Source organism: Apus apus, chromosome 1 (genome assembly GCF_020740795.1).
Source record: "Apus apus isolate bApuApu2 chromosome 1, bApuApu2.pri.cur, whole genome shotgun sequence".
Lineage (NCBI taxonomy): Eukaryota > Metazoa > Chordata > Aves > Apodiformes > Apodidae > Apus > Apus apus.
Genome location: NC_067282.1, coordinates 174,630,305 through 174,657,077, shown reverse-complemented (window position 1 = coordinate 174,657,077; position 26,773 = coordinate 174,630,305). Strand labels below are relative to the sequence as shown.

General features: G+C 38.5%; 1 protein-coding gene across 1 annotated transcript in view; it reads right to left on the bottom strand.

Moving 5' to 3' along the window:
• The window catches only part of NELL2 (neural EGFL like 2), a 153,388-nt gene that overhangs the window by 56,051 nt on the left and 70,564 nt on the right, over nucleotides 1-26,773 (bottom strand). Inside the window, exon 13 of the mRNA XM_051613080.1 lies at nucleotides 16,187-16,312. Coding sequence (XP_051469040.1) covers nucleotides 16,187-16,312 — 126 coding nt within the window. The remainder of the gene's footprint in view (nucleotides 1-16,186; nucleotides 16,313-26,773) is intronic.

Sequence of the window (26,773 nt, the reverse complement as noted above, 5' to 3'; positions counted from 1 at the left end):
ATACTACTGTCATCCCAGGATGACTTCACCTCTGTAATCCCACTTCCTTTACATGTCTCCTCTTTGGAAAAGTAAGGATTATATGGAGATGTTGTGGAAAAACTTTGGAGGACTTCAAACTAAGATGAAGTCGACTCCATGGGAAGTACACTAAATGAATAAGCACAGAATATTCAATGCAAAACACTGGAATTATGTAGACAGAAATTAAGGTGAACTCTCCTTCCCTTTCCACCTTCTGAAGAGCTAGCAACAAGGCAATAAATTCTTCTTACTAAGCATGTGCACATGCCAAACATCAAAAACACAGGAAAAAATCAGATTACTCTTGATGGATCCCCATCTATCCAGAAATCACTCTTTATCTTGAAAAGAACTGGCAATTTATGTCCACTTTGAACAGTGTGAAACTTTTATCTTTTTTTATATTTTTTAAATGCACCATCATTAAAAGATTCTACTACAGGTTTTCAAACCCTGAACATCAAAGTTAAGATTGTGTGACAGCTGGTATGTTCCAAACTCATCACATTCACTGGTCTGTAACAGGGTAAATGACACAATTACCTGCTGTAATTACTGTTGCTGACAATATATTCTCCCTGGTGATTGATCTGTGTGACTCAGAACTGCTTATCTTTGTCAGTCCAGTCCAAATCTCCATTTCTATGTGACTTGGACATTAACTTAGGAAGTAGTTACAAATTAGTTCCAATATCTGCCAAGACAGATATTTGGGATAGTATAAATTGATATTTTATTGCATGATTAAGCAGTCTACCACTCTAATATTATTTTTCATTGGCAAATAAGTATTCACAATGAAATTCTGTTCCCAATTTAAATCAAATATGCATTTCTTTTATTAATATATTGGAGGGGAAACAGAATGAAATAGGTAAATAAAATTAAGGAATAAAATACAACTAAATAAGCACATTGACATTTTCACAAAATGTTCATTCCCAAAGCAAAACATGACGTAAAAAATTAAGTGATAAAACATTAAGATACTTTATTCTCATTGCTTTCTTGTGACAATTTTACAGAATCCCTACAGAAGTCAACAGTGACTGTTGATTTAGTGAGAGTTACAGGCTAATCGTGCTAGCTGACTGCAAGCATTTCCCTGGAACAGAATACCTTTTACTTCTAAAATATAAAATAGATAAAATACTTTGCACTGTTTCTCCTAAGAATATACTTCAGATTATGAGAAAAGATTCCAGCATATAATGACAGCATGGAACAGAAACACTCTTTTTAAGGTGATTTGGGTGCTTGTCAGAAAGAAAAAATTTTCCTAGAAAAACTCCTACAAACCTTTTAGGTAGAGCAACTCCTATTTTACTGCTAAGCTTGTTGACAGAGCTCTTGGTTCTTGAGATAAACACAGATATTTTCAAAGTTTTTTTTGTTATTTGATGGGGAGGACCTCAATCTTTGCACAAATGATTACATAAATTGCAAAGGGGGCTGATTTCAAGAAAGTGAATTTGATTACCATTTCTCAAATAATCTCTGTTCTTAGTTTGCTAGTTTGGTCTTGAAGATGTCTCAAAACCACTAGTGTTTCTGAAAACGAAACAGAATTTTTAAAAGACAAGACAGAACAGTCCCGTATATTGAGAATGTCCTCAGGAAAAATATCAAGTCTTTTTATAGACATAGTACTTTCAGAAACACTGTCTCACGGTATGTAACTTCACTAAGGAAAAGTGACATTTTACCCAAGAATCACAGAATCATAGAATTGTTTGGGTTGGAAGGAATCTTAAAGATCACCTAGTTCCAACCCCCATGCATGGGGAGAGACACCTCCCACTGGATCTGGTTGCCCGTAGTCCTATCCAACCTGGCCTTAAACACTTCCATAGGATTTTGTTGCTGGGGAGCACAGTGTAGCCAGCAATGCTTCCCTTTGTATCAGTGTGATTTTTCAAATAAATTATGATGATTTGGCCAGTCTTCCTTGGGGCATCAGCAGAACAGAACCCTAGGGATGGGTTCCAATATATTTTTTGAGTAGGTGGCATTTGTTCCTTCTTGTTGGCCCACTCTTTCTGGCTGCTGCTGAGAGGCCCTGCCAACCAGTCTGTCTTCTTTATTCATTTAGATGAGCTGGCAAACACAGACAGAGACAACTGGGGAACTGAAACTAGTTTTAGATAAAATTAGAAGGGCGGAAAAAAGCGTGAGTTTAGCTCAGCATTAGCTCTGCATTTGTGCAGGACCAGCCACAGCCTGGCTGCAAAATCATCACCACATTTCAATGTGAATCAGGAGTTACATGCAGAACTAAAAAAAGAAGCCTTTCTTTGCGATTATGCATAGGAACACTGACACCAGATGAGTCAGTGAAGTGGATAAACCCAATATGTTTACTTTGCACACCAATGCTTTTCAGGGTAGATTTCAGCATAAGTCTATGTGCAAAACAGGACTAGCAAGGATGCAACCCCTGCTGTGGTTGAGGTTCTGTACCACAAGTAAGGCCACTAGTCAAGTACGTGGCTGGAAGAGAGGGTTGTAACTTAAAAGGCTCCTGAATTATTCTGGCAGTATCAAATAATTTCCAATTTGAAGAAGTTCGATGCAGTGAAGTACATCCGATTTTGTAAGTCAAGAATCTCAGTTCAAATGACTGACAAAAGGGAGTAATATTGATAAAGATTTATTGCAGAGACAAACCTAGGAAGGATTTGTCAAAGCAGAAGACAAATACTAAATTATACTGACTGACAGTATAAAGCATGAGAGTTAAGGAAACAGTCTGCCATTTACCATAAAGCAGGTTAATCACTTATAAACATTTCATGAAAAACAAAAGACACTTCTAAGTTGTTTCAGGAGTCAATGATTACTGGCCATACCATTTGGCATGCAGTAGGAATCAAATTATAAAGAATTAAAAGTTTCCTTGCTCACAGATTTTCTCACAAGAAATAATTCAGGGATTCCTTTGTGTCCAAACAGGAAACTTCAATATTCATTCAAAGAAAAAACCCTGCAACTATAATATTAAAAGAAAAAGCTTCCAAAACCCTGAGCAAAATTTAAAAATGCTACATCCCCTCTTACCAGCCTTGACAGACAGTTATCTTTCTTATTCTCTACCTTTTCTTACAACTGTGCTATCTTAAGTTTGGAAATGTTTTTCAACAGTAAATGCCAACAGACAGATATTATATACATATATCCATGCCAGCTATATCCACTACCCTTAAAACCTGGCTAATCTATACCATGGCTATTGTCACCTTGATTTTAATGTGAATGTGTAGAAAACTGCCGACTTCAATAAAGCATGATCACAAAACCTTAAATAACTCCACTGTTTCTTTTTTTAAAAATGGTTTTGCTTCATACAGTAGCTCCAGTCTCTCACTGACTTTGGCTGGAGTCCCTCTGAGAACAGGCTATGCTCTCCCAGCATGAGGCAACCACCAGCTGGCTCAGACACAATAGATGTGAGCTCTCCAACTTGCTTCACGTCTGGCTTGCACAATGAGACAGCCGCAGATTCCCATCTCCTGAGCCAGAAAGTTCCTTACAGCTTCTAAGAAACTGACCTCAAGGCTACCTACTGTGTTTCCTGATCTTTGCAGTTTATCTTTCACTGTCTATGATCCTTCCAGAGAAGGATGGACCAGCCATGAAAGGATGTCATGTCGTGGTTAATTAATATCAGCCATTCTCTTGCTACCATCATCCTAATTCCCACAGTCCACAACTGCTATCCAATACTGGGATGAACAGATGGAGAAGTTTCAACCAGACAAAATCCCATGTACTCTTCAGTCTCCATTACTTAAACTCTTCTAAAGAAAATTGCAGCTGCTTGGTTGCTGGCAATTCTGGCTGCCATTCAGCCCCAGACTAAGATAAATAAATTCAGGTGTCTATGTGTGCATCACTGGGCAGGATTTTACTGCATAAACACAGGTCTAGCTAACAAGTCACATCTAGCCTGATACCTTGTGGATACCTGAGACATAAGCAAGGGTCGTAACATGAGGCTCTATGGGAAGATTGTAACAGCAGTTGGAGAGCAAGTGGGACACTCTATGGCATCTAAAAAGGCACTGGACCTACAACTGGACAACCAGATCTTGCTATAGCCATTTAACTTCCCATTTTGGTCAGTATAACCTACCGAACTTATTAAGCGTAAAATAGACAAACTGGGATTGCGTTGCCCAGAGGTAAGGGGCTCGAACCCATGGAAAGAGGTAATTTATTCTGCTCACATCCAGCAGAACTGAAAAAACACACAGACCTCTGACGTAGATCTTGTGTCAGATCTGCTAATCTCATGACGACAACTGCCTAGAACTTGTAAACAGACAACTGAGTTCAGGGTCCAGCTTAAACCTTGACCTCTGTTGATTACAACATGAGCTTAGATGAAGACATCCACGTTGGAGTGTCTTAACTGCAAACTGAATTCCACTTTCTCTGCCAACTTTAGTGAGGTTCTAACATGAAGAGTCAATGTAACTAGCTATGGAAGTGAAGAATTAATTCAGTGCTGGTATGGTTTGTTAGATTCTTTTTACAATATACTGCTAATTTTGAGACACCCTTGCATTTCTAATTTCCAATCAGATTGTACTGACAAAACACTAACTGCACTGCATAAGTTGTCAAGGGATACTGGGTGTTTGAAAGCTGCAGAGGGGTTCAGAACACTGAGAACAGTACACTGGATGTCTGTTGCATTACTATGAGATAAATATTAAGCAATGTTAATTTTTGAAAATACTGTAATTTCAGAATTTTTACATTAAAGAAAGATTTCCCCCTTTTCTGAGTTACTGTTTCAAACAGTTTATTCTCAAGTTGATACTTGTACTTCCTTTTATATATTTTAAAAATTCCTTACCACCCTAAGAATGCAAAATATATTCCATAAAGAACAAAATAATAAATTCTGATGTTCTGTTCCTGCAGACAGATTTTAAACTGTATACAAAAGCTGTAGAAATGTAAAATAGCTAGAGACTTGCTTTTATAATGCCTTTTACTTCTCAGTTCCTAAAACCAATAGGGAATTCAGCTCTATAGTGCATTGGTGTATGTACTATATGTATATACACCAAATATATATGTATTTGGTAAAAGAATTATTTCTGTAAAAGAATTAAGCATCCAATACTGAAGTTCATACATTCATATCTTTGTCAAGTGAATACATTTCCTATTTATCAACAAATCATATTCTACCCAGAGCCCTTTAAAACTGTTGGATTTTGATCAGCTGAGAAATCAGTCCTTCTGCAATTGCATAGCTGGATGAACAGTTATCATGAACTGAGTCAGTAACCAAGGAGGAAATGGGACCTAAAAAGTATCTTCTAGGAAGAAAAATAAAGGTCTCATTTGAAGGTAAAACTGCCTCCAAACTTAGTTGTCAACAGTAACCTGATGCAATCCAAAGTAAAGCATAAATAAATTCTGTTGTGTAAGATTGAGCAGATATATAAAAATGACTTGTGTTGTTATCTTGGTAATGCGGTCGCATAGCAACAAGCTCAGTTTGAATGATCATTCCTTTATTAGCTTTGTGAATTATCTTACAGCTAGAAAGTGGATATTGGAGAGAATTTATCCTGAAAGAGGATTGGGAGCTTCGTGTAGGCTGCCATACTAAAAGGCAGAATGGTAACAGGGCCAAAGAATGTAAAACAGAATCAAACAGGGTTTGAGGCAAAAATGCTCTGTGCACACAAGCTGACTTCTGGAGTGTTTATTACTTAACAGCAACCCGCACAGTGCAGCTGGACACATCTCCCCAGTGGAGTTTGGATTACACTGTGTGATAATGCATGTGCATGCACATTACTTCCAATATAATTGAGGGGGGATCACCAGAATCAGAGATGGAAAAGACAGATAGTTCATCTTGCCCACATCATTATACACCCAGAACTGCATGTTTTCTCTGGTGGTTTGCTGACTACAACATCTCCTTACTCAAGCCGTAGTATGTCACTCCCATGATGTTACAACAAGCCCCTGTCAGTATGCTTGTTAATTGCTCTGTCCCTTGCACCATCCTGCACATTTATTCTCAGTCTTTCTTTAAGCACAGTCAATAAGCTCAGCTGTCGTACAAGCTGCAGAACTTGATGAAAACTTCAAATGTTGCTGATTCCACCAAAATAAGTCAAGGCAAGTAAACAGGAAGAAATCAGCTTTTCTTATTGTCATTATATCTCATATTATTATATTTTCAAGTAACAAAGCTGGTATACTAACAGCATACAAATAATCTGAGGTCACAGACTCTTTTTTTTTTTACTTCTTTGCAGCCAGGATGGGTAAAGGATACAGAGCAGTGCAGAATAAAGTTGCATCTTGTGGCCATATTTAGTCACTTAGTAAAGTGACTAAAGTACATTTACCAATGTGCTAAGCACTACCAACTCTTATCCTCGAGACGACTTGTGGATTCTCTTGTGCATCTGAGGACAGCAGGCCAATTTTATACTGTTAATTAACTGAGGACAAGCAGGCAGCTTTAAAAACATAGAAGCTGGATGACTTCTTTCAACTCTGGACTGCATCATCCTTAAAATAGCTTTCCTCCATGGAACCCAGGCAACTATACCACTCTTAGAAGTGGTTGGTGCAGGTGCCAAAACACAGTCCACACTGCTCACATGTAAGATAGGTTTTATTCTTTGTTTTAAATAAGGAGATGCATTTCCTTTCATTTCTCATAACTCATTTGTGGAAACTGAAATGTATAGTTGGAACAAAAATAGTAATGCATGATATTGTAAAATACCCACACTTCCCAGCTAGCTGGAGTCTATCTCCTGCCAAGGAGTACTGGTGCAAACGCATTTCCTGCCCCACATCAGAACCCATCAGTGAGCTTTTCCTGAATATCTGGAAGGAATGTATTACAAATCTGGACTTTTACCTGGCTTGTGCCCTAAGGATTAAAGATGGATTTTACCTTCAGCATCCTCACAAGCAATTAAACAGAGTTTTTTCTCAAGAATTCGTGCCATTAAACATCACGTCTGCTACACAGTATAAGAAAAAAGATTTCTCAGACTGTTGATATCCAAAACAACTGACAGATTTACAAGTCAAAAACGAACCAGTGAAATCTGCACAGAAGCCCAGAGGCAGATGCACTTTTATGAACCTGAGTTTCTAGATGCCAAGAGGAATTATTCATCCAAAGTGTGTCAGAGTTCTATGTTAATTAAAAAAACATGTGGCAGGGAGTGTATTCACCCCCTCAAAAATTGCTGTGTCTTGCAAGAAGCGGAGGGTAACAACTGGGCAGCCAGCAAAACCCTTGATAATCTGGAAATTAGAATCATAAACAGTATTTGAGCTGTGTTATTTCAACAAAATCACAGCCCCATGATAATGGTATTTCAAGTCCATCCAGATACCAGACTGGCGGTTCTCACAGTGGGGACATCTGTGCTCATGGGATAAGGATGGACTTCATTAGCTCTGCAAAGACGCTACTTCTGTTTCCTCATAAGCAGTTTCAGATGACTTACATTGTAAACAAAACATTAATGAAGGAAGAGGAAGCAAGATACAACCTTTGGCTATACACTAGATATAAAAAAAAAACCCCAAAAACAAACACCTACATGTGAATATATTTCCTGGCTGACATGATAGTGAAAGCTGGGCATTGGCACATATAAAGCAGATTTTCTTTTTTATCAAATTAATACAACTAATACAGAGACTTCCAAAGATGGGGAGAGAAAAAAGTCTCCAAAGGCAACTCCAGTTTCTACTGAGGATTATAACTATACCTTTAAGGCTTCATTTTCAAAAGCAGCAGAGGAAGATCGGCAGCTATTAAAGTATCACCCACTCTCCAGAGAACATCATTAGCCCATCATATCCTGACCCAGGGTCAGCATGGAGATAGAAGTATTAAAGAGATACTTCTTTAAAATCTTTTTTCATATACACACATAAACACAAACTCAAAAACCCCATCAATGCTTAGCAAAATAACACACCATAAGGTATATTCTTTAAGTTGGGACACCACCAGCGGCATTAGCTGAAATCCAAGCATAGGTGTAGGCAGTTTATAAGCCACAACTATCTGCAAGAACAGAACCAAAATGGAAGGCTTTGGAAGAACACAACTTTGATTACTATAGGCAAATCAAGTGTAAAATAAATCACAATGGTGTGGCCTGTGAGAACACATTAATGGCTGCATAAGGAGAGAAAGAACAAAGATAGTTGAGGTAGTACCAGATGCATGAGCACTGAATGGGCTAAATGTGATGATCTGTTTTCTATACGTTATGACCAAGTGCATCCATTTCAAAGTCACAGAATGTTAGGTGTTGGAACATCCTGCCAGAGGAGGATCACCTAGAGCACATCACACAGGAAGGCGTCCAGGTGGGTTTTGAATGTCTCCAGCGAAGGAGACTCCACCACCTCTCTGGGCAGCCTGTTCCAGTGCTCTGTCACTCTCACAGTAAAGAAGTTTTTCCTTATGGTTACGTGGAACCTCCTGTGCTCTAACTTGTACCTGTTGCCCCTTGTCCTATCACTGGACATCACTGAGAAGAGCCTGGTTCCATCCTCCAGACACTCACCCTTTACATATTTGTAAACATTGATGAGGTCACCCCTCAGTCTCCTCTTCTCCAAGCTAAAGAGACCCAGCTCCCTCAGCCTTTCCTCATAAGGGAGATGTTCCACTTCCTTAATCATCTTTGTGGCTCTGCACTGGACTCTCTCAAGCACTTCCCTGTCCTTCTTGAACTGAGGGGCCCAGAACTGGACACAATATTCCAGATGCAGCCTCACCAATGCAGAGGGGAAGGAGAACCTCCCTTGACCTACTAACCACATCCTTTCTAATACAGCCCCAAGATGCCCTTGGCACATTGCTGGCTCATGGTCATCCTCCTGTCCACCAGGACTCCCAGGTCCCTTTCTCCTCCACTGCTCTCCAGCAGGTCAGCCCCCAACCTGTACTGGTACATGGGCTTGTTCTTCCTCAGATGCAAGACTCTACACTTGCCCTTGTTGTATTTCATTAAATTTCTCCCTGCCCAGCTCTCCAGCCTGTCTAGGTCTTGCTGAATGGCAGCAAAGTCATCCCACAATATCATTATAGAGCAGAATATATGGGTCAGAAGTTAAAAATACTGTAAAGAACTACAGGTCACTGATCTGCAACAGTGCAAGCCTTTCCCCCTTTACTATTGACACCCCTTGAGTAATTATTAATTAGTATTATTGTTATAATAATTCCCACTTTTGCACATTCATCATCATTATGCAGCTAAATGTGTAGTCTTCTCCTTAAATCTTTTCCATATGTCAAGTCAATCTCCCCAGATCCTGACTTATTTTAATGCTGGTCTTGGAATTCCTTCCAATTTGCAACAGATTTGTGATTTAATTTGATTTGAAAAATATGCAGAGCTGCCAGTATTCAAAAAAATTAACATTTCAGGTGTTACTCAACTTGCTACCGCCATGCTTCTTGGTAATTTATGCAAAAACAATTATTAGGCTTCTGTTTACTGTGAGAGGCTATTGCAAAAAAAAATAATTTAAAAAAATTAAATGCTGCTGAATGCATTAACAGCATTTTGGGAAAAATGTTAGAAAAATCCCTCAGACTTATAAAGATTTAGATATACTGGGGCGAAGTGGATGGGGAGGCCTAGCAAGTTCCAGCTGGATACATCCAGTTTAAGCCATGAGCCCAACACATCTTCCACTGCTTTAAGTAGGCTTTCCATATGACCAAGTCAAAACGCACAAAAACCAAAGACATCCATCTATTCCATCCATTCCATCCATTCCTTTCATTTCTGAAGAAGTACTCCATCCCTTGCATCTATTAAGACCCTGGAACCACAATGCACTGAAGAACAACAAACCCTGCAAATGTTCCCACCACAGTCATGGGTACGTAATTTAAAAATCCTTTATAATTCTCGTCAGAAGTCAGAACACAAACATGACAGTACCAGGCTGTAATACACAGTAACATCCTTACAGACTTAGCATCTCCACCTATTTTGTCACCTCCTTTGACTTCTATGCAATTTATTTTCAAGGATTAGCAAAAAATCAGCATGATTTACAGTAAATATAAAGAGTAAAGACAAAAATTGTCTGTAATGCATTTAGCAAAATGGTTATGAAAAAGACTACAAGGTCTGCATACTTAAAACATGGCCATGAGTGCCTAGCTTGGCCAGACCATGCTTGGAAGAAATAGGCCACAATTTGCAACATGCCTAATATGCATTTAATAATTAAACAGTTAAGACTTCACATATATTTATTGCCAAAGCACAGTGCAATTGTAAAATCTCACTAGTGTCAGGGTACAAAGTTGTAGGTCACTCGCTTCTCTCTCTTCAAAAAAAAGCACCACTTGTTCAGACTAAACACAATTAACCAACTCCTCACTATCAGAGCCAAGTGTGAAATAGAAAGATCTCATCTCTCATTTCCTAACCTTTTGCCTTTTGAAAAGAGAAAAGAAAAAAGAAAAAGGTCCATTTAATAATTATATGAAAAGATCTGCACTGCTGCCAGTTGCAGATGAGGCAGCAGCCTGAATGACTGAAGGTGACACTGGCTGCATCCTTGCTTCCATCAAGAAACCCTTATTTTTTCCAGTCAGGAATACAGCCCATGCATTTCTGTAATCCCAGGCAGAGTAAGGATGGAAGTGTTATTGTTCCAGAAAAATACTAAAGTGTTCAGATTTAATCATCTCTAAGTGCACTGGTGTATATACCACTACACATACAAAACTACCCCAGCAGAGGCTCACGGCTGAGGTTTCCTGCATTCCTTCCCCCAGCACGCCACCATTACATTTCAAGTTCTGTGAAGCAAAGAGGAAAGGGAATGAGACGATACCAAAGTAGGGAAAGCATGGTAGCCTAGGGCCTATTTTTTATGCCTTTAATTTGCAGTTTGTTCACCCATTTGGCATATGGGTGCAGCTTAGGGCTCATCTCCCTTCTCAGAGTTATGATTGATTTCTGAACATAAAATCAGTCATGAACAACAGATTTCTGTGTAAATATGATTGTGACTAACTCAATCTAAGCCTGCAAATCTTGCTTCCAAAATGAATACAAATAAAAAAATCTGAAATGGATGTCTTCATTACATCCTTTGTTGCAAAAATCAAAATGTAATTCAGATCTATTGTAAAACTTGCAATAAACATGCCAGGAAGAAAAAGACTGAAGCTGTTTTGGAAGCAGCTATATAATGTCTAAATCAGTCTTTTTTGCCCAGGCCTCTGACAGAGATAGATAGCATAGATTTCTTTTCAAATGGCTCATGTGGGAGAAAAGCTCTTCAATGTCACTGATTTTACGTCTCTTTTCTATTTTGATCAATGACTGCTAAATTATATATGTGTGCATAGAATGGAACAATAAGGCATTTTACTTTAGTCTGCCGGCAAGCTGCGTGGACATCACTCACATCATAACCTGCCTAATCAAGGTTCAGATCCAATTTTTCAACATCTCCTTCCTGTGCATCAGCTATCCTGTGCAAACAAAGACATATGAATGCCAAGCTACAGAACATTTTCCTCCTGCTTTGTAAGAGTCTCAAGGATGTGCTACCAGAGCTTCTCGTCCAGTTTACAGTAAGTCAGCTATTTTATGCACAGCTACGGTTTCATAACTGGATTCGACTACACAGCATTACAAGGAACTGAAATATAAACTTAAAATTTAACATTTAGTAACATACAGGGTCAATGGTTGCTTGTTTGCTCTATTCTTGTTATTCCTGATCTGGATTTAAAGTCTGTCTTATCTTCAGTTTCACTGATATTTCAGCTGGGAAGTTAAAACTAGAATTGCCAATGAGGCAAACAGAGACTTGCCAAGAGCTTTAAATTCTGCAGAAGGCAAAAGAGTTGCAAACCATGGCAAAAATCAAAGTGCATGGGACTCCCTGTACACAAATACTGAGACATTTGAGCAGAATTGCAAACAATACAACCACACCAACATAAGTCCTGGAGCCTCTGGTAGTTTTTGTAGCGTGCTTGCAGTATCAAGGTGCCCCTAAACCATTCAGGATTGCTTTTGCACATGAGATGCCTGTTTGAGGCTTCTGCAGCATGGCCCTCATGAGTAGTTGACAAGAGGCATCTTTATAATACAATACCCTTCTGCTGTAGCTGAGAACTGATGCTATGCAAGCTGATGCTTCCAGCTATCTCAAGGAAAACAGAAGAGAGCAATGCAGAAGTTTTGTCCTACAATACTCACTTTTTGCATGAATTACACAAAGCAGAGACTATAAAACGGTATGAATATAAAGGTATTTTGCAGCTTCTACAATAAATCTGATTATGAGAACAAAAAAGAACAAAACATGGAAAACCCAGAAAAATCTGTTAAGGACAGTGCACAGCCTTCCTTTCACAGATACATCAAGTTAAACAGAGTACTCTTGAAAAAACCTTTCAAAAATATTTCCTTAGTTTGCGGAGCTCTGTCTCTTTGGTCTAGCATGATTTCTTTTTTTGTTACTGTTCTGCTTTTCTGCCAGATAAAAAGGCTTGGTTTATGCCCTTAAATTCAAGAACTAGCACTGTCAGGACAAGAAAATTGAGCTTAACTAAAATAATTCCCAGCTGCAGTGAATTGGCCATGAGCTTGTGTTGCACAGTGACGTGTGCTGGGCACAGAGAAGTTGGGAACTGGATTCTCAAAGTACAAAGATTTTTTTTGTGCTGCTTCCTACAATCATAAAAGGCAGATTAAATTGATTGACTTAAATAGAGCAAATGTGAGGTTGACTGAGACAGGTTGGGATACCTAATATACTTGATTCTTTAAACAAAATATATTTGGAAAATATTTTTCCTTCTCAAGACATAGATATTCTCTTTTTTGCTGAATGTTATTAAGCCTCCACTTAAATTAAAAACAAACAAACTAAAAAAATGACAATAAAAGGAAAGTATAATGAGTTTTTCTTGCAAACTACTTTCTTTAAAATACCACAGTATGCTGTAAGAGAAAATCATGCTTATGAAAATCAGCTACACCCAAGAAAAACAGCCTAAACTAAATCTGTTGATATGTCTGCACGACAGCAAATTACTCACATTAGCATCCTAAATTCCTTCCCACAGTTATTTTGCACTGGTTTATTACCATACACAAATTCCAGCAATGTCCTGTAAACATGGCCCATGTTTCCACTGAACAGCTTTTGCTGGTTCTCAGAACAGAGCAAATTTCTTCAGGAGAGATAATGTCAAGCAACCTACTGGTTTAAAACTTCCACAAACTCCTTGTTAAAGCCACAGCAACATACCCTCTCTACTTGTGTTCACTTTACCTCTCAGATTTGTATCTAGACAAATGGGTGCATGTGAAAGTCTCAGAAATCAGGATCTTTAATACATGGCAAAACCAGCCAAGAACAAAGAATATGCTGAGGAGTGAAAAACTTCTAGCAGTCTCATTTACAAATATATACACTTGCCACCTGCTTTAACAGAGTGCTAAATGCTCTCAGTGTCACTCATATAGACAAAATGCCATTTATCGATCAAAGCACATGTATACTGTGTTTCCCTCCATTTTTAAAACATAATTAACCTATCATTCAATAGTTGTTTGGTGGAAATGTCACACAAGACTCTCATAACTCTACATAGAATCATAGAATGGTTTGAGTTGGAAGGGACCTTAAAGATCATCTAGTTCCAGCCCCCTTGCCATGGGCAGGAACACCTCTCACTAGAGGAGGTTGCTCCCCATCCAACCTGGCCTTGAACACTTTCAGGGATGCAGCACCCACAACTTCCCTGGGCAGTCTGCTCCAGTGTCTCACCACTCTCACACTAAAGAATTTCTTCCTAATGTCTAACCTAAATATCCCCTCTTCCAGTTTGAAACCATTGTCCCTCATCTTATCACTACATGCTCTTGTAAAAAGCCCCACTCCAGCTTTCCTGTAGACCACTTGAGGAACTGGAAGGTCTCCTCAGATCCTTCTCTTCAGGCTGAACAACCTCAACTCTCTGAGCCCGTCTTCACAGGAGAGGTTCCCAAGCCCTCTGACCATCTTTGTGGCCCTCCTCTGGACTTGCTACAACAGCTTTTCTTCACTACTGACATACTTCACTAACTGACCAGTGCCTCCATCAGAGATGCTCACACTAGTTGGGGAACCAGAAAAAAGTGCTGATCTTTTGTGACATATACGCTTAATGATGTCACGCTGTCATTCATAGAAAACCTACCACCCAACAGGCACTGCATCCTTGTGGTTGCCTCTCACTAGCCAAAAATCACTATAATTTAACTCCAGAAAAACTTCAGCATCCAAATGACAGCATTGCTCAGACATACAGAAAGTCTTAAGATTTGGAATCTTACAGAACTCTTTCATCCACTGCACTTCCTTTTGCCTTGACTTTTCCCAGCTGATCAAAAGAAAGTTGGAAAAGAAATAATTCATTTTGTCACACATCAGGTTGACTTAATGGGAAACTATGATTTACAAATGTGGAGCCAAACTCAGTTTGGAATGTGAGATGTGTAATGGATTTCCAGCAAGTTTTGCACCAGTTTGACTGTTCAGAGCTTTTGAACTACACTGAATTTCACAACAGCATGTTACAGTAAATACAGGGAATGCAATGTGTGGAGTACTAAGAAATACCTTTATTGTATTTATAGACATTAAATGCCCTGGAAGTTATTTGTGATGGTTTACCATTTGCAGAGTTCAATCAGAACAGCAAGTTTAGGGAAGGAAAGTGGAAAAAGAATCACGGTGACTTAAGTGAAGTCAGTCCTAAAATAATCCCAAAGTTCACATTTGGCAGGTAGTGAAACAATTGTTTCACTTAGCTAAGAACGTGGAAAACATGAAAGAATGATCAGAAACATACTGGTTGCTTCAGAAAGGACCTGCTGCAAGCAGCCTCTAATTTAGTTCTTCAAGATCTGGGCTTACTGAAGTAAGTTAATGCTTACCAGTGCATGTGAGAGGAATGTCAAGTCCAGGTAAGACGGTATGCACAAAAATCACACATATGTGGTTTTGAATCCATGTCCCTGAGTGCTGTGCATGTTTGGGCAATTATGCTACTTTATGAAGATGATGTTATTGTACCAAGACATATCATTTATGCCCAAAAATGCCAAGACATAACTGACAGAATTAAATAAATCCAGAAATTAACTGCATGGTGCTATCTTCACATTCTGAATACTCTCATCCATTTATAGCCAGTGCTATTGTTAGATTTTATGAACTCCAAAAAAGTCCTACTGAACAAATCTATCCTCTTATATAAAGAGGTAATGCATTCCCCTGTGCACACAAAATAGTGGCACAATTTTGTTCACACATGCTTTTCTGAGAAAATGAGCCACATCTTTGAATCATAGTTGCTTTATCTGTCTAGTAGGAAAAAAACACGTTCCTCCCAGGAACACTTACAGTTGGCCTGACTCTGACATAGAAGTTTGTTTTAAATGTTCGGTTTTCACTCCATAACCCTAAAATACCTTTCAATAAAAGAAGACTGGAAGAGAGAAAGTCAGGATGAGCCCCATACCTCTAGAACATCCGCTGGGAGTAAAGCAAAAAGGGATGATACAGAGACAAGACCAACCACACAGTCCAGTGGCAAAAGGCAGGCAGAGCTCCTGCCCTGAACTCAGGATTCAGCTGGGAAACATCCCCAATACAGGAGGATTCAAAACAGGGCAACAGACACCTCTAATATGCAGCAAATTTAACTCAATTAAAAGTTCGCAGAAGAGTCATTATAGCTCAAGTGAAGTTGCACCGGATTGCCATGAGGAAACTGAGTAACCCAGAGAACTATTTTTGCTGCCATATTTTTCCCTTCAGCCTCCTCCCTTCACCTTTTCTATCAGCACCCAAAGCCATGGAGACCTGTAAGACAATCCAGACTCTTACAATTTCAGAAAAATGAGATAACATAGATATAAACTGTAAAATGCGTTAGCTTTTCTGCACTGTATCCTTGTAATTATTTTGGTGTTTATTCTGCTTAACATTTCATATAGACATTTTGCAACTCTAACAATTATAAACTTCAGAAGAATCATATCAGTGCTCTTACATACCACCATCCTGCTATTTCCTTGCACAAGTATACAGCTCTTACCTGTACATGAATAATCATCGATGCGTATATATCCTGTTTTGCAGATGCACATAAAGGATCCTGGTGTATTTACACACATGGTATTCTCCCGACAGTAGTGCCTCCCTTCAGCACACTCATCAATATCTGTAAATAAGGCAAAGAGGAACACAAGTCAAATACAGCAGCATTCTTTACAATCTCTCTATACAATGCTATTCACCTCCATTAGTAGTAGGTTAGATTAAAAAGCTGAGCAGCAACGTATTTTGGGAAGATTTTTTGCCATCTCCTTTAAAGAAAACCTGTTTGAAGTGTTGAAATACAAGAAGTGGTATGAGCTTTCTGGGAACATCTGTTGGTGAAGTTACAAAGAAGATTACACTGGCTTACATCTTTCCAGAGTCTTTTGAAGTGCATGTGATGATATTCCCTGGTTTAAGTGGGAACCAAAAAAATAACTGGGGTCCCAAACAGCAGACCAATTTGCCTCAACATTGCCATGTCACCCATCACTGTACCTGTGTAGTCACTGCAGTTATCAGCATACAAACACACTACTACATGCATACTATATGCATCCTATATGCCTTTGATCTAACAGGTACTGTTTTTTGGGAAATAACTATAAGGGACATGATAAGATCTGAAAAGTTTCTCTTAGAAATATAGAATAGTCAATCAGTAATTTGTACATATGTTACCATATACATCTATACATATCTACATATATGTGTATAAGACCAACTCTCTTATGCTTAATCGCTGAGAGAGCTGGGACTCATTAGCCTGGAGAAGGCTGAACGGAGACCTTATTCATGCCTGTCTAAAGGGTGGGTGCAAGAAGGATGGAGCCAGACTCTTTTCAGTAGTTTACAGTGACAGGACAAAGAGCAATGGGCACAAGTTGGAACACAGGAAGTTCCATTTAAATATGAGAAAAAACTTCTTTACTATGAGTGTGACAGCACTGGAACAGGCTGCCCAGGGAGGTTGTGGAGTCTCCTTCTCTAGAGATAAACAAAACCCACCTGGATGCAGTCCAGAGTAATGTGCTCTAGGTAATCCTGCTTTAGCAGGGGAGTTGGACTAGATGATTTCTAGAGGTCCCTTCCAACTCTGACAGTTTTGTGATTCTGTGTATATAGATACATATACACACACCATATCTGAAAGCAAGCTGAAAGAATCTGCTTTATATAAAAACCTGCTGTGGCAGAAAAAAAGTTGCAATTTGATAAAAAAATTGTTGAGGTAGAATACTTCCTACAGCATGAAGTCTTGTAGCAAACTCCAGGCATAAACCACTGTAGCCATGGACTTCAAAACCTGATTGGTTTTGATACTCCCTTGGATTGCAAAATTAGACATATTTATAGTAACAGGTTATACTTCAATGTAAGACAGCAAAAGCACCACAGATAACAAAAAAAAATCCCAGACTTCTGCTCACTATTATCATGCTGCAAAGAAAAGTCACATTTATTTGGAAATTATTAGTAGCATGCTGTTACTCTAATACTAATGATAGAGAGCATGACTCAGATGCTGTGCACATCCAGTTATCTTGTCATGCAATGTGCCATTGAACCATAGTAAAAAAGTATGTTAAAAATCAAAGGGGTGGATTGTTGGCTTGCTTTTCTTTTTTTTTTCCCTGTTCATCAGTTTTGATTTCCTCCCTGTTTTCAATTAAGTTTACAGCTTTCAGGGTGAAGAGTAAAATCTCTGGACGGAAAGCAGTGGGGTGTTCCAGAGTCTGATGTTAGTTCCAAATGATAGACTGGATTTATAAACTCAAATCAGGGTTGACTTCTTAATGTTGTGATGGTAAATGTCAACAGTGTTAACTCCTGTATTTTACTCCTGTTTAGGTCATACGCTTATCTCACAATTCTTCCTCTCTTTCCAGTGCCTTTGTATCAATAGCTACTTACCATCTGCTATCATTGCCTGCTTTATTCCCCTCTTTACATTCCCAGAAGAAAATTTGCCTTGCAGTACAAAACGACATGACACTGAATATTACTGATTCTGTGGTAATTTTCTAGTTTCACTGAGTTTTGAAAAGCTTGTATTTTCCCCAGTTTCTCTGCCCCATGCAACTGTTCTGCTGGATTCTGATGGAGAAGCTGAGGGCCATTTGTTTCAAACCACGAAGGTGTTGACTGCAAATGCTCAGTGTGGTGAGCCCAGACCGTTTTGGACAAACTCGGTTCCTAAGAGTTTCACAGTCGATATATTTCAGCTGATTTCTTTCCTTTCCCTATAAGCTCTGCAGGCATGGAAGAATCATACCGCTATCAGAGTGTTGATTTGGAAAAGTTATTTTTGTAGTTTTCATGGAAATACACAACCATACAAATAAATGTGTATTTACAGGGGGCACAGTGAGCATATTAGGGCTCAAAACACATGTTGTGAAAGTTATCTGAGAAAGAAAAAGAAAAATGAAACTATCACAAGGCTACCACAGAGGGAGCTGGTTTTGCACAGAATTAGTGGAAAATGGCACAGATCTCCTGACGTACAGATGTTATGCAGAAACATAAATGTGCAGTTCACAAAACCAGCCAACAGATGCAACATATGTCCCTGCTACTATCACAAACAATGCAACTTGTATCTTTTATAATTCCAGTTCACAACTCCATATTAAATTAATGGTGTTGATTTGTTTTAAAGTAACAGCATCAGTCTTCAAGTAATTAGAGGCCTTATGTTCTTGGCATCAACAAACTGCCTAGGAGCTGGCTATGGCACCTCTAGAAAATTCTACTTAAAGTTCCAAAGCCTCAAAAACATTAAATGGAACATTCTGAAAAGTATATTAATTATTGCTTTGGCAGGTAAAAAGCCACAGGAGACCCAAAACGCTAATGGTTTTCATTTTGCAATGTAAAACTTAAAGCCAGAGCTACTTTGATTCAAAACTTCTAATTAAAAGGGTTCTAAACAAGAGCTTCTGTTTTGCCAACATACTACATATTGAGGTTTTGCAAAATGTTTTCTTTAGAATTAGCTTTATTTAAAAACTTTGTTCATTCAATTCCTGTTAAAAAAAAAGCAATCCACAACTGATCCAGTTAACTTTGGATTTAAGTGTTTCATTTTAACAAGTCTGGTAATTTTTTTCCAACTGACTTGCAAAGATACAGTCCACATTTTTTTTTAAATGCTCACTGGAAAACAAAACTCTCCCACACAGCTCTCTAAAAAGCCTAAAGAATGCAAAGGAAAAAAAGTGAGTATTATTTCTATCACGTTATTATATTACATTGACACCTAAAAGAACATAATCTCATGTCAAGACTCCATTGCTCTAAGCCATGAACACAGAGCTGATCAGAAGCTGCTTTTACAAACAATTTGCAACTTTAGCACTAAATTACATCACCGCTGGACAAAAAGGTAATGAATGCAGAAAGGATAAAGTTACAAATTACAACTAGTCACACAGAGACTGTGTGATTCCATCCCCCCTTTAGCACTCCATATGCAAGCTACACATACATGAGGTTAAGGTATTACAGATCAAGGAAGACTGAACCGGGGCAGGGCAGGAGCCCAACATCTGTTCTCTTTCAAGCTATCAAAATACAAGCCTTTTCATCCTGCTTACTGATTGAAACACCACTGTAGCCTTTTATTCACCTTTAGACACAAATACACTAAGTACAACAGAGAACCTGACGAATTTCATTATCTAAGAAAGCCTACAACATTGATCTTAATTTTCTCCTGCCAAAAAGCCTAGTTAGCATATTAATGAGCATTAATGTCTTACTGTTTAGCCAGTAAGAAGCTGAAGTCAGCCAGCTCAATAGGATGAATGCACCACTCCAATGGCTCTACACATTCAACAATAAAGACTTGTATGCATGAAGCCCGTGATGTGGTAACTGAGCCACCAGCTGTGATGTACTGACAACAGTGTAGTCATGGAGATCATCAACCGGCTCTATTCCCTGTAGAACAGATGAAAGATGCATCTCTGGGAAAACTGGTTTGTGCAAAAGTGTTTGGAATCTGCACTTCAATGATTTATTTATACTTGAAAAACATAAAAAAACAAAACACAAAAACAACAACAACAAAAAAGCTTTTATTTATCCCCCCATGCAGTCAGACAAAATTTATGCAACATATATAACCCAGGAAAAGTTTCCCTGTATCCCTTTCTCCTATACTCTAATTAATTTGTTTCCACAGAATTAAATTCCCAGTTATGTTTTACAATCCCATTAATAAGAGTAGAACTTGACCTGCAATCTATAAAACTCTCACACTAACAAACAAAGCCCCTCCTTAGGCCTCACTATCCATCATTGCCTTTATCCACCACATAAGCCTGCCAGAACAAATGAGCCTGATACTAAGTCAGTAAATCTGGGCTGTTAAGAGAGAAGACTATTTCCAGAGCTGAGGATCCTTTATGGAAAGTGTCCTGCCTCCAGCCATTTCCTTTAAAACTCCATGGTATCTGGCATCTGTGATTCCCTGGTCACACTTACAGAGGCATATGGTGGGCAGGAAAAAAAGCACTAAAGCCTAAGGAAGCATAACTGACCTCGTGAACCAACTACAAGAACTTAACCCATGTAGTGAGTTAAAACATGTAAAAACAACCTCAAGCATACACACAGACCAAGGAGAAAAATTAAAATAACCTTCCAGCATGCCCACCATGCTGCTCCTCAAAAAGCACTTGGCCACCAACAGCCCAGAGCAGCAATGCATTTGGAGAGTCAGAAGAAATGGGCAGCTACTTGTGTCTATTGATTTTTATTGAATTATTAATGGACCTTAAGAGAAACTGGGTGAGCTGGATTTTAAGTGCTAGCACTGTTGCAACCAAACTAGTAAGAGGTTGTTATATCTTGACTAGCCTGCTAAAGAATTGGTTAGACTAAAAATAAATTCTAAGTACTGGATCCTCACACAATGTGTGCTCTTTCCTCGCCCATAATTAAACTGCATAGATAACACATACACAAATTTTATGAATCTTGGTGGTTTTCCCTTCATATAATTTAAAATCTGATCTTTGCTGAAGTTCATTATTTCTCTGTCCATCTTCTGCAGCCTGATATGAGGCTATTAGGACAGAAAATACTCTTAAAATAAAGGCAAAGTCACTCAAGGTCTACATTCCTTGACAGAAGCTTTACATAGCTTTGAAAGGACACGATACAACATTAAAGCATTTCAGAAATATAATTTATACCACTACAAAGAGTTGTTTTTATTTCAACTTGCCCCAGTTTTTGGAAAGGAAGACAGACTGTTGAGATAAAACCGTCCTTGTTAAACATGCAGTAGGAGATACTGTTCAACAGCTACCAGGGCAAGTGAGACTCTTGGAAGAAAATAAAAATCTTCATCTCAGTCTCATGAAACCATCACTGGACTCCACATACATTATATAGCTTAAAAAGTATATATCACACGGGACATTTTTAAAAACAAATATTGTCTGCCATCATGTAATGTTTTACTTAGCAAACTGCATCTTCTTATAATTTAGTATCTTATAATTAATTCATATGGTAGTGTATACTTGATAAAAGAAGTAATTATATATAGTTATCTGTCAGACATGAAAGCATCCCGGGGGGGCTTTCCTTAGGCACCGAATAACTAGTCTGATGTAGCTTCATACTGAGAATGAAAGGATGTTGTATATGATTAATTATTGAATTCCAAATATCAGAACAACTTACTGAGACTCCAGTTCATGATCCATCCGCCTTCAGCATTGCACTCAATTAGAAATAGGTCTTTAATTTGAATTACAAATATATTTTTTTTTTCCAAGTATGACAGCTTCTCATCATTTTGAACTGTAAATGTCATGAATTTAGAAATACTTAGAATAAATTAGAAAGACCACTGGTCCTGTTTTTGTTTTCCCTAATGCTTTGCTCTCTTTATGAAATAATAATTTAAAATTCAGTCTGGCTTAATGCTGGACATTTCTGTGTCCTTGTTTCAGCTCTTGGGGATCCAGTCTCTACATATCATAAGATGTGCTGCATTTTTAGCCTGAGGTTGTAAAAGTTATGGAAGGAAACTAATCAGCTGGCTTTGGGTACTTTCAGCACAGTGACAGTACGTAATTCTTTCACTAGTCACCTCCCAGCTACTAGTGAAAACTGGAGATTAAAGGAAAACAAGAACAAAATTAAGGTTTTATTTTCTTTTCTCTTTTGCTTTGAGGTTGCAGATTTAAGCAATTTGTATTAAAAATTTCACCTTAATATCTCATTAAAAAAAAAAAAAAGCAATATATGCTTTCATTGCTGGTGGAAAAGGGCTGCTTTCAGTACAGAAAGCATTTCCTTACCAGAGACCAGTAGCACAGAAGACTTCAAAAGAGTTTCTAAAAAGATCCCTTTATGTGATTAGGTTCAGCTTTTTTTATATATAGTAATAGCATCACTGTCAGTCCTGGCTATGGTGGATAAGAATCAGTCTGAACATACTTCCTCTAGAAGTAATTAAAATCAAATAACACTGAATCACATCCTCCAATTTGTATACATACAAACTGTTTCACTGCTACAGGCGGTGGGGCTACCTGTACCCCAGGATGCACCACACTTTATGAACTGGTATCAGGGATATTACCTGTACACTTTAAGCTAGGAATATGCTTTATTATATTCCTGAATAAGAGCTGTGGCAGACAAGAAGGATTTGGCCCACTCTGATACATTGACACACTGGAACTTCCCTGATAATTCTTCATATTTAGATTTCTCAGCAACTTAATGATGGAAGTAAGATGACACAGCCTGAGAAAAAATATTAATGATTGATAATATATTAATACTGTTTAATATTAATGTTTCATTTCAACAATGTTTAATTACTTTCGAATAGAGAATTGGGAGTAACATTCTGCCCTCATGGAGTGGAAGTTTTTCTTTCTGCTTGATTAGTTTTCCAACCCAACCCAAAATGACAAGGTAATGATTCAAACACTGCCAGTTAATGGAGACAAAAATTTTTATTTCTTAGCTATATAGGACACTGTTGCCACATCTCACTTCCAAAAAAAGAATTTATGTATCATAGAATCATAGAATCATGACTCATAGTATGAAGAGAGAAGCTTGGGTAACCTTCTCAGTCTCACAAAACTGACAGTACTGCAGAGCTCCTAAGCAAGACTCTCACCCAAAGAGTTTGGTTCATGCCATGAAGACAGCAAAGCTAGCAAACAGCCCTCTGCTGGTTATGAAAGACCCAGAGGACTTAATAGAACATATTTTAATATGCTGGACTTCATCTTCATTATGGAGATCTCTATCTTAATTACCCTTTTCTCAATATTACCCTTTTCAAAATAAAAAAATATTACTGTACTTGGTCAATATGATGCAAGACATCCTACTGTAATTTGATTATTACTTTTTATCTTTTGTAAGATCTTTTCACTGCAATCTGTAGAAATTAATCCCATTCTGAGAATGTACTTTATTTTATGTAATCCAGCATTTTAAACCAACAAGATTAACTGGAAGATTAACAACAGATTGCACAATTTAGGTAAGTGAAGAAATGCAATTTTTTGTTGTTGGGGAAGAGCGTTGAATAATGCATTAGTATTTTTATCCAAACACAGGGATGGATTAGTAAATTTTTCCAAGCAGAATGTGAACCTACAACTCTGAGCTGAGGTTGGACCTCTAATGAGATCCAACCAAGTGGCACTTGGGATGTGCTTTCAGACATCTACTCCAGAAATAGGAAATTCATCCTCTTAACACTGCCTACTTCCTTCCACTGAGGAAGACTGAAATCAAGCCAGCTTATTAGACAGCAGATTTCTAAACTGAAGACCTTTTCCCTTCAAGGGACAATCATCAGTGAGGCTGATGCCATTCTGAAATGTTGACAAAGTCACTCAGTATTTGGTCTTATTTCAGTTGCTGCACTGGAAACTGGGACAAACAAGACAACAGCAGAAAAATTAGGAGAGTTACTGAGGAAAAAGGATAAATTAGGATAAAAATGGAAAAGGGTTTCACAAGGTTTTTTAAATTACCCCAAATTGTCAAGATAAGTTGGCCAGGCTGTGTACTGTGCAAGTAGTACAACTACATTCCCAAGTCTCAGAAAATAAACAGCTCATAAGCCCACACACCCATAACATAAGTTTGTGATGCGTGGAGAATTGACCCTGGCCAGTAATTCAGCACTCGCCAGTGGCTGCAGAAGAGCAAAAGAGCAGACTGAGTCCCAGCCAGTCTTTGAGCAACAGCCACCTTAGACAGAGTATCCTCATGTTTACTGCTGAGCACAAAGTCATATGGTCTGGGTATCCCTTTGGTCAGCTGGGGTCAGCTGTCCCAGCTGTGCTCCCCCTCCAACCTCTTAGCCACCCCCAGCCCATGGCTGAGGGAGAAGTGAGAAACAGAGACAGCCTTGGCACTACTGTGCAAGCACTTTTCAGCAGTAGTTAAAACATTCCTGAGTTAGTAACACTGCTCTCATCACAAAAATAAAACACAGTACTGTACAGGCTGCTACAAAAAAATAAAATAAAATAAAGAATAAAAATTTCACTCCATCCCAGACAAAATCAGTACCTGATGTAAAGAGGCCTCTGCATCAGGCAAAATCCTCTTGATAAAGAAAATAACCTGTTTTGCTCAGATCATGTTCAATCCTGGTGCTTACAAAAGATTACTGCATTCTCCAGTCTCCTTTCTGGAGCCTACTCTTCTCTCAATTTAATCAGCAATCCCTGGCAACACTTTTGAAGTGAAATCAGATTTTGCACAGAGACAGTTGAGCGCTATTATTGAATCAGAAACTCTGATTTTAAGCAATCTAAGTGCAGTCTTCAAAGGTTAGAAGAAACTTCTCCTCCCCAAACACATCTTTTGAGGACCGCCAAAAGTGCATGACGTGTTGCACAAAAACAGCTTAGATTCAAGGATCCGAGAACGACACCTCAAGCTGCCACCAGCAGACTATTTGCAAACCCATGTTATTTGAAATATGGGTATATTTCACTCCTCTAGATGCATCAGAATACCCTGACAGCCAAGAGTCACAAACTTTATCTTTGAAAAACTTTTTCAACATGACTCTGCCACCACATATGCAGAGGGCATTGAATGCTATTTGAAATACATCCTGGTGGGCGATCACCAGTTTGAGAGCACTGTAGGTGTTGCTTTGGGCAAAACTAATTACACTGCATCAGAACATCTGCTTTTGTAAAACCTTGCTGTTAGGTCGGCTATACACCAAGAACGCTATACACAAAGGCACCTACACCTGGGCAGCACAGTATAATCCTTATCCAACCTGCCAATAAAGTATCTCAAAATGCATAATAGCCTGAGGTAGAAAATACATGTCAGAGTACTAGGCATAAGGCTCACAGTATATAAATGAAGGACTCCCAACTCCTTAAGTATTGCTTTTAACAGTCCTCCAAGGGAAAGCTAAATGTGACATAAATATTAACAAATATTACTATTATAAACCAGAAAGGTATTCACCATAACAGTATCTACAGACATCACACAGTTTTGGAAAAGCACCAGTTCTTTCTAGGACAGAAGCCAAACTCTTCCATCATTCAGATTAAATTTATGCATCTTTTCCAGACCCACACTGAAACCAGCTTTGATTATTTTTTATTTTTACTCTGCTACCTTAAGAAGAAGTTCTGCTACTGGGAGCATCATTACTTCTGTTTATTCTTTGAATTTTCACAGTGCTGAGGCACAAATCAGGATTGTATTTAATGAAGTTTGGTTCCAACACAGAATCAATGACATCCAATTCTGAAGTCTGTGAAGTGCGAATACAGAAACAGCCATGATACCATGGGCTCCAGCCATTACAAAAAGCCTTTTCTGAAAGACTTTGTGTTAACTCCACATGTCTATGCTTGACATTGTTTGTAATTAAAGCCACAATAATGGCAAAGTGAAGAAAGGGTATGTGCTGAGAAAAGAAGATTGGGACCATTTCAGCCTTTCAAGATGAGGGGAAGGGCTCTGAAATGACTTGGTGGTGCACTATTGCTATTGTGCCCTTAGTTATTGCATTGTTTAATATGAAGGTAAGAGGTTTTTTCCAGAAATAAAAACCTCAGTGCTCAGAGACAGCTGGAATGGAAAAAAGGAATACTTTTTGTGTACTAAAGCACAACTCTGAAGAAACATGGATATTTCAGTGCCCTGCCTTTTCTCTTCCACAGAAACAATCCTAAAGTTTCCGTTTGGGACCTTATTTCCTCTACACTCCACACTCAGGCAGGGATGGGCAGCCAAGGCCAGGTCCAGACCCGTGTACCAACTGTGCATTGCTCAAGCGTGGTGCCTACCTCGCAGCTATGGAACATAACTGCCAGGCTGTTTTGCCTGCTGAGTTATATTTGCCCTTGGCTGGGAGAACCTCATCTGGCAGGGATCCAATCTCACACGCTTCGTGTATGTGGGCACATCTTTCCAACAGGTCTTATTCCCACTAACTTCAATGTGAGCAAGTGTTCCTGGATCCGGCCCTAAATCATATGCACTTGAGACTGAATTTAATGCATCCAAACATAGTAATAGAATTCTTATTTTTATATAAATA